The sequence below is a fragment of the Acanthisitta chloris genome, unplaced genomic scaffold (assembly GCF_000695815.1).
Source record: "Acanthisitta chloris isolate BGI_N310 unplaced genomic scaffold, ASM69581v1 scaffold12853, whole genome shotgun sequence".
NCBI classification, from domain to species: domain Eukaryota; kingdom Metazoa; phylum Chordata; class Aves; order Passeriformes; family Acanthisittidae; genus Acanthisitta; species Acanthisitta chloris.
Window position 1 is genome coordinate 3012 of NW_008666644.1, and position 8702 is coordinate 11713.

General features: G+C 39.4%; 1 protein-coding gene across 1 annotated transcript in view; it reads left to right on the top strand.

Annotated features, from left to right (window-relative positions):
• The first annotated feature begins 4178 nt into the window (after nucleotides 1-4178).
• Nucleotides 4179-8702, top strand: part of RALBP1 (ralA binding protein 1) — a 14732-nt gene continuing 10208 nt past the window's right edge. Inside the window, exon 1 of the mRNA XM_009072218.1 lies at nucleotides 4179-4490. Coding sequence (XP_009070466.1) covers nucleotides 4247-4490 — 244 coding nt within the window. The 5' untranslated portion in view covers nucleotides 4179-4246. The remainder of the gene's footprint in view (nucleotides 4491-8702) is intronic.

The window sequence follows — 8702 nt, forward strand, 5'->3', positions numbered from 1 at the left end:
TCTTGGGGCTATTTTTGTTGTGACACCTAGATATTCAGCGTCTCTGGCAAAATGGAACGACCTGGGGACACCCACTGTGCTTCAGATGTGGTCTTGCATAATGCTTGTTGCAGAAAAACTCCATGTCCTTCATTCTGCCCAGCAGCTTTGCAAAATAACATCTGTGCATGCAATCACCTGCTCTGATTTGCTTTTGCTGTTGCAATTGGTTACAAGGCACAAAGTTACAATACAGACTCAGTGCAGAACAGAAATAATGGAGCCTTCTGTACGGAATCAAAGAGCTGTGAGTTTGGTCTTTCAGACTGTGCCTCTCTTTAATGTGTTGGTGCTGACTTAGATGACACACTGTTATAAGTGAGATCTATTCAAGTTGGCTGTCATGTCTCTGTGTTCCCTTTTCTATGATTTTTCCAAACCTCATCTTTACTTACTAGGTATGTAGCTCAGACTGAAATTATTTGCAAAAATGAGGCTAGGAAGACCACATTATTTTGCCTATGTAGGCATCTTCCTTCCTCTCCCCAACCCACTTTGCTGTGCATGGTGTGTGGTCTAGAAAGATGGTGATGGTGTGATGGCTAGGAGTTTTTCTGTTAATGACATTTCCATGTTTAAAATCTCTTGTGATTTAGTCTTTCCTTGGGGGATAGAGGAAAGGTCACAATTCTGCACATGTTCAGTGAAGGCTTGTTTTTGACACTCAGTTATTCTGAAGGCTTGACTTAATGTTGAGCAGGAAAATGGTTCAAGAAACTGCATTTTGGGAGTACTGAAAAAAGTAACTGGATCCCAGGAGATTCTTGAGCTGCGAGAAGCTCCCTGATGCTATCATGTAACAGCATTTGTGGCTCCTGTGGAAGAACAATCAACAGGCAAGTGAAAGGAGTGGCGAGAGTCAAGGAGCCTGCTGTTGGTAGGGAGGTGACTTCTTGTGGTACTGGGGAGAGACTGAGAACCAGTGGGAGAAATGGGGACAAGGTGAGAAGATGAGGTAGATAATCATGGGGAAACAAGACTGCAGCAGAGAACAACATCCAGGAGGAAATGGGAACTGATAACTAAACAGAAGAAGCAGAGGAAGAAGAGGGAGAACTTTATCTAGAAGGAAGCAGTATGTGCGGCAAGAGAGTAGGAACCACCTGAATAAAGAACAAGGCAAGGGGAAAGCAGGAGACTGAGCTTGGGTTACAGAGGCCAGAGCAGGTGTAAGATCATGTCATGTGTGATACACTGAGTGTGAAAGAGCAGTAAGTCAAGACAAGAGCCATAGGAGCACTGATACTGGGTAGCAAAGAAATGGTAGCTTGAAGTTACAACAAAGATACCAAGAATTAATTGAAATGTGGGGAGATGAAGCTATGCATGTAGTATCACAACACAGAGCTGTCCAAAGAGGGAGGTTGCACTCCTGTCGTGGTTTTACCACATCTGCTTTTCATCTTTAGTGCTTGTTGAGCTCTTCCATGCACCAGCTCAGCAGCAGGACCCTGTTGGAGCAGCTAGCAACTTGAGTCATCTCACAAAGGGGCCTTGGGAGAGCAAACTACTGGAATGGGAGGCGTAGTATGACCTTCCTCATGGTCTGCAGTGAGCTGTTAAATCTCCTGACAGACTCACTGCACAGGTGAAGAGAAGTAGTTTGAAGGAAGGAGCCTGCTGCAGAGGAGGGAAGGGGCTGGAGCAGTAACAGGCTGGGAAGAAAGGGTCAAGTCTGAGAGGGAGAAATTGGCAGAAAAGTGAACCTGTTAGAAACATTCCTTCTGAGAATGCCTAGGAGATTCATGATTTTTTCAGTTTCACCATTTATTGCTGTTTAGAAAAAAATTTTAAAAGCCAGAGGAAAGGTGCAGATTTATATGGCAGTAACACGATAACATTCATCAGTAAAAGCAGAAGAGGTTTTCGCAGTAGGCCTAAAGGCTCTCCTGCTGCTGCAAGATAGGTCTTGATATAATTTGAGCATCACAGAATTTCTCCCTGATTTAAAGGCCTTCAGAAACTATGCATATAGGAAAGTAATACTTTCTTAAAGCTGTAAAATAAAAAAATATGAAATGTAAGTGCAATCTTAATTTGTTGCATTTACATATATACACCATTATCTTTGCATTTACATATATACTATACACCATTCATTTCTCCCCAACATCTCCACTTTAGCCAGAATAAAGAATGAACAGTATTAAAAAACCTCATGAATATTTTGTTTCTCATCATAATTCTATGTCTTTCAGTGCCCTATTCAAATTCTGATCTGAGTAACTGGTAATTTCCATAAGCACAGTGAGTGATCTCCTGTAGTGAGATGCTGTTGCATACATACATTAAATTTTCATTTCTCCCCAACATCTCCACTTTAGCCAGAATAAAGAATGAACAGTATTAAAAAACCTCATGAATATTTTGTTTCTCATCATAATTCTATGTCTTTCAGTGCCCTATTCAAATTCTGATCTGAGTAACTGGTAATTTCCATAAGCACAGTGAGTGATCTCCTGTAGTGAGATGCTGTTGCATACATACATTAAATTTTCACTCTGATCTGCATACAGAGAGCTGAAAGATGAGAATTTAAAAAAAAAAAAAACCCAAACCCCAAAATAAACTAACCACTGTCCCCAAAACCCACTTAGCTGGACACATCCATACTTACTAACCTGACAGAACACAATTCAATGTTTTTTCTGTATTACTAGTCTGTAAATAAAAACCCAGGAGCTGAGGAATGATCCTGAAGAGTGCTGTGGCTTGTATGGGCTAAGTCTGTTGTCATCCTAGAAGCTCTGCTGGGTTCCAGAGGCAGAGCATGGTCATCCTCATTTTGCAGGGTGGGGGTGATGTGCATTTGCACATTTCTTCTGTGCACTTTCCCACCTTGCCTGCTCTAGACATGGACTGATTTGTAGGTGTCATCCATCCAGTTCTCTCAGTTATGTGTAATATTTCTGATTTCATTCCATGAGTAGTTGTTGAAATGCTGTCCATTGTTTAGCAGCTGTCGGTGGGGTGTTTTGGGCTCTGTTTTTTGGGGGGGTTGGTGGATGAATGGCAAACAGGTGCTGCACAGGAGTTTTGCAGATCATTCTGATACTCAGATGTGATGCAATAGAGTTGCCAGCCTGTGTCATTGGTAGTATTGGAAATGCTTATATAATTGGAAGTTTTGACCATCTTCGATAGCTGTAATTCTGAAGCTTTAGATACCTGGACAATTCTCCTAAAATCCCTTGTTTGAGAGTGCCATTAACTTGTTTAAACACAGTATCAAGTTAGCATAGCAGTGGAGCATTTGATATCAAGTAAAAATAAAACACAGTATAACAGAATCCTTTGTGACCATTTAGACACAAGGGGCCAAATTCAGCCCTGTGGACTCCACAGGTGTGATACAGCATATCTGTTCTGTGGAATTTCTGAAATTTATCTGTGCTGGGAAAAGTTGTTTTGCTTATGAGTTCCACTGCTGAGAATTTATGTATTGGCCTCCCTCAGCAGTTTTGTATTAGCATTTATCTGGCTGTAACTCTCAAGCAAACAGTGTACCAGCATCTGGGTGAGATGACCTGATACAGCCTCTTCAAAGGTGAAGTGACTACTGTATACCAAAAAAACCTAATCATCCTTTCTTTTTCTTTTTGTTTCCTTTAATTTGCATAATTAAAAGATGGATTTACTTTAACTCTATTTATTTATTTCCCCCCTTATTTCAGCAGGCTAGGCGAGTTCTTGTTTGCATCTATAAAATATGCTTGGGAAAGATGAAAATGATCTTTGCCTTAAGGACAGTGCTCAAAACACTCTGAGCTTCCAGACAAATCTATGTTAGGTCAGAAATGTAAAGTTAGCTGTCTATTTTGCAGTAAATATTACCAATCAGTGTGCAAGCTGCCTATGAATTTTGTAAGAATTGCTTCAACTGTTAAAATATTCTAATGCTTAGTATATGTTTTTTATTATAAAGTAGAAATGGCTAAAATAGCAACTTTCATGTTAATACAACTTGGTATTTAATGAACAGATTCTGCAAACACTGAGCTTGGGACCTGATGTCACAATCCTGTGTCTTGACATAAGTTTGGAACATTCACTGTACAAGGTATTGCTGTCTGTGTTTTCAGGGTAGAGCTCTAAACAAGCTGTTCTGAAACACATTGCTTAAAACTGTGCATGTTTCTTTGTTCTCCCTGCTCCAGGTGTGATGGACAGGTAGCAGAAGGTTTCACTTTGATATCAGGGGATCAGAATGACCGAGTGCTTCCTGCCTCCCACGAGCAGCCCCAGTGAACACCGTCGGGTAGAGCACAGTGGGGGTCTTGCTCGTACTCCCAGCTCTGAGGAGATCAGTCCTACAAAATTCCCTGGATTGTACCGCACTGGTGAACCTTCACCACCTCATGACAGCCTGCATGAGCCTCCAGATATAGTATCTGATGATGAAAAGGAACATGGGAAGAAGAAAGGAAAATTCAAGAAGAAAGAAAAAAGAAGTGAGTAGACAACTTCTCTTATTTTATGCTTTTAATTTCTATTTCCTTCTTTTCTCTCAAAATTGCTTAGTATTCCCAGCGGGTTTTTCTAAACTTGTTTAGGTGTGTAGGAAGTTGACTTGTTACAGATGTACTTTGTGCAGAACCTCTTTCTCTCACAAGAAACCCCACACCCTAACTAAGAAATGGGTTTGGATTTTGTGGCACAGATACAGGGGCCAAGCATGTGGCCAGAATTACTAATAAATGTGTTTATCCAAAACCTTTAATGAGGCACTGCTAAATGCCTGGCCTGGAGTTCTTCTAATCCCATTATCAGTTCATACTCTTAAGTGGATGTTTTCAACTGTATTTCCAAACAGATCCTTTTTTAATTGTAGATGAGGTGCCAGCTACAACAAAGCTGTATGTTTGACCTGAATTTTATACTTTTTAAATTTAGAAGAGTCAGTTTCAACAACTTCAACCCTTTTCCCATGTGTCTCTTGTGTTCAGTTTGCTTTTGTGTACCATCTCAAGTTTTCATGTGAACACTGCACCATTATTTGAGGAGTAATAGAATCTGTGTCCTCTTTTCTCTAGCTTCTCAGTTAGTCTGATCGTGCACTTTCTTCCAGCAGTGCCAAAGTATTATTGCATAGGTCAGAAATGTGCAAGCCAACATTGAGATCTGAATTTTACAGAGCAAAGGTTAGAAGAAAGTTAAGCTTTTACTATAGAATCCATTCCTTGTCAGTGTATCAGTGTCCAGAGTGGAATTCTCTTTTACAAAGCGTACCCTCCTTCAAAACAACAGAAATCTTACTTTCTGCCTTTAGATTTGTGCAGAAGATTTTGGAAACATGAAATGATTTTTATCCAAGAGAGGTTTTTTTACATGTTCTGAAAGAGCAAAGCGCTTTCATATAGTAAGCTGATACTGAGCACTCTCAGTACCAGAAAGATCCTCACTGTCAGTCTCTGAAACTTCAGTATCACAGTCCAAGTGCTAGTGCTTTTTAACTGACATTTGTTTTAGCAAAATTTTAAAATAATGTTCCTCTTCTACAATGTCTGTGGCTCTGATGCCTCGAATTTTTGGGTGCCAGTATGTCTTTCTGGTTCTTACACGTGGAATTGGGTAGATCAGAAGCAATGAGAGCGCACAGCATCCTGTTAGAACTAATATGGTGACTGTCCATAATGTTCATGCACATATTTAAATAGTTACTCTTTCAGAATTTGCTGTCAGTGCTCTGCTTTTAATCAAACCAGTTTTCCTGGAATGCAGGAATTGTTTCTACTGTGCTATTTTAACTGAAAACTGTGTGCCTAAAGAGGACTGTAACTCGAAAATGCACCCTCAACTTGAACCCAACAGTTTGAATTCCTACAAGTTTTAAGAGAAGTGATTCCTTAGGGGTTTTCTCTCATGTAAAGAACATTAACCTAATAGAGATTATTGGATTAGTGATGAAAATTCAGTGTTGACCGGATAAGTCTAAACTCAGGCTATTAGCAGTTGCTTTTTACTGTTTGCCAACCAGCTTTCTGTTAGAGTTCTGCACTGCACACCTCTGCATTGTGTGGGTTTCTTTGTGGTGGGATTCGACATGCCCCATGGTGATAGACTAACTGAAGACTGAAAGGAAAATTGCTTCTTCTGCAAATCCCTGCAGGTCTGTGCACATTAGCACTGGAACTGCTGTTTTCTGCAAGAGATTGCAACACATTTTATAGCTGAGCTAAAGCGGTTTTTGTTACTTAAAAGAAACTTTAAAGGTATGAAAAATCCTCAAAGAACACAAAATTGTGAAACAAGGGAAGAACCAAATCATCTCTTGCAGCTGTAATGTAAAAAGAATTCAGCATTTCTTAGCCCTGTGTGTGTTGTCTAATTGCCAGACACTGGCAATAATTACACTGTAACAGAGTAAGTTACAAACAAAGCTTTCAGTGCACCTCATACTGTCCAAGAATAGTCATTATTGTCAGTATAACCTGAACAGACATTTCACTTGTGTGAGCGATGAGGGTTCTCTGCAGTTGCTTATCATGGTTTAAGAGTTGCCCTTTCAACATTGACTTTTGTTATTCCTTCCATACTTCTGATTCTTCATTTTCTTCCACCTTTCAAAACCTGTTGTATGTGTTTGGGTTCTTTCTTTTCATTTTCTGGCTACCTGCTTTGACTTTGGGCCATACGTAACCTTCCGTGTTCATGGAATTTGGGTTTTAAACAAATGTAACTGAACATGTCAGTGATAAAAAGACAAGTGTTGACATTACATTATGACAAAGTGAATGTTTGTTGAACTTGCAATATTAGCAAATCAGTGGCAAGGTCATCTTAACTCCTGAAACTGTGTATAACTAATCCCACCAAGATCTTGGGCTTATTTTGATAATACTCTGAACGTAAACCTCAGAAATGAAGACCAGGAGGATCTATAGGGAGTGAAGGCTGAATATCCTAAAGTCACTTATTTTAGTTTTCCAGGTAAATCCTGTTTGCAAGAGCAATGTAATCCTAACTTCAGCATTCTATCCTGTATCAAAAAAACATTTCTGTACACTAGCAAGGGACTTTTTTTCCTATGTGGTTAGTATGATTTGATATTTTTCATGTTAGTGGCAATAACCTAATAATACACAGCAATTATCCTATGGGAAAGCGCTAAAAAATGTTTTGGAGCTAAGAGAAAATGAAATGGAATATTGGGGTTTTTATGTGGAATGTCAGCTGCTGGAAAAATGTTTCAGCCACTAGTTTCTGTTCTCCACTCCTCTGTGACAGACTGAGTGATGGTTGGCTGTGAGTTAGATTAGGGGATTTATTAGGGATTAAAAGGAATTTTCTTTTACTGACATAGTTTTAAATCAGATCTGACTCAAACAGAACTCGTACTGTGACAGCAGGAGAGCAAAAATTGATCTTTTTTAGGGAGTAATGGTTTATATGAGACAGCAACCAATGCAGTTGATTTTTACTAATGTTTAACTGCCTGTCAGTAATCACATGTCGATAAAATCATGAAATATGCAGTTCCTTGCAAAAGAAAAGGTTTTAAGAAATGCTTAAGAGGAATCAGCTATTCTGCCCATTAGAATTGCTGTAGATAAAGAGTCTGTATGTAGTAGATCTTACTCTGCTTATTAGTTTTACTTCCAAGATTGATCCTGTTGGGCAGGATCAATATGCAGCTGGGATTTTGCTTAGAGTAATTTTCTGTTTCTTTTTATAATTCTTGGGAGAATAGAGAATTGTTTGAATTGTAAACTAAACTATCTTGTGCAAGGACAGTAGTATCATTGGTGTGAACTCTTCTGAAAATTTCAGGGAATAGTTTTGAAGACCCTAATGTGTTGGCTTGGGGGTCAAGTGTAAGTAGAGTAAGTGTTGGTAGTGTCTGTAAGGTGGAAGTTTCTGTTGACAATAACAATACATCTTGTGGGTGAGGAGAGGAAATAGAAGTCATCTACCAAAGCTCACTGTGCAGTCATGTGCCTTACAGTTTTATTTAGAGGTGGTACACACAATTTGGCTGCAATCTCTCTGAGAAATTGAAATCAGGTAACTAATGCTGGGATTGCTCATTGGTCATGTTTGACCTACTAATTCTTCCATGTGTGAAAGCCATCCGTGGTTTTTTTCAGTGCATTAATTACAGGTGCTGCAGATTTCCCTGGGGAGCCAAATCAGCTGTAGAGTTATAAATTATTAGAAAATCATCAGAGACCTGATGGACAAGTGTGTCTTGCATTGGGTTTGCTAAGTGGCAGCTCTACATAATGGAACCTGTGAGTTGACAATAAATCCTGCAGCATGACTTCGTAGCTTTGTTGTAGCAGTGCAGGAAAAGTATTCCTAAGTGTGCAAACTGATAGAAACAGTGACCACTCTGCATGGCAAAGCTTTTAAGCCTGTAAGATTTTTCCAGTGAAAATTCCACTGGAATTTTTTTCTGTCATTATTATTATTTCTAAAAAAGGTTTTCATAGTTCTCAGTAAGATAAGGGGTGTACTTGCAGCATCACGTTTAAAATGACTGCAGTGAGGACATGCTGGTGGAAGGAAGGTCTAACAATGCCTGAGCAAGGAACTGGCAGAAAGTCCAGCTGTTAATGCCAGTGGAATTGGAGTATTTATCACATTAGTACTGGTCTCATATAGGTTTTGGAAAATGACATGAACACGTAATACAGCGATGAGAAAATGGGGACTATTAGTAC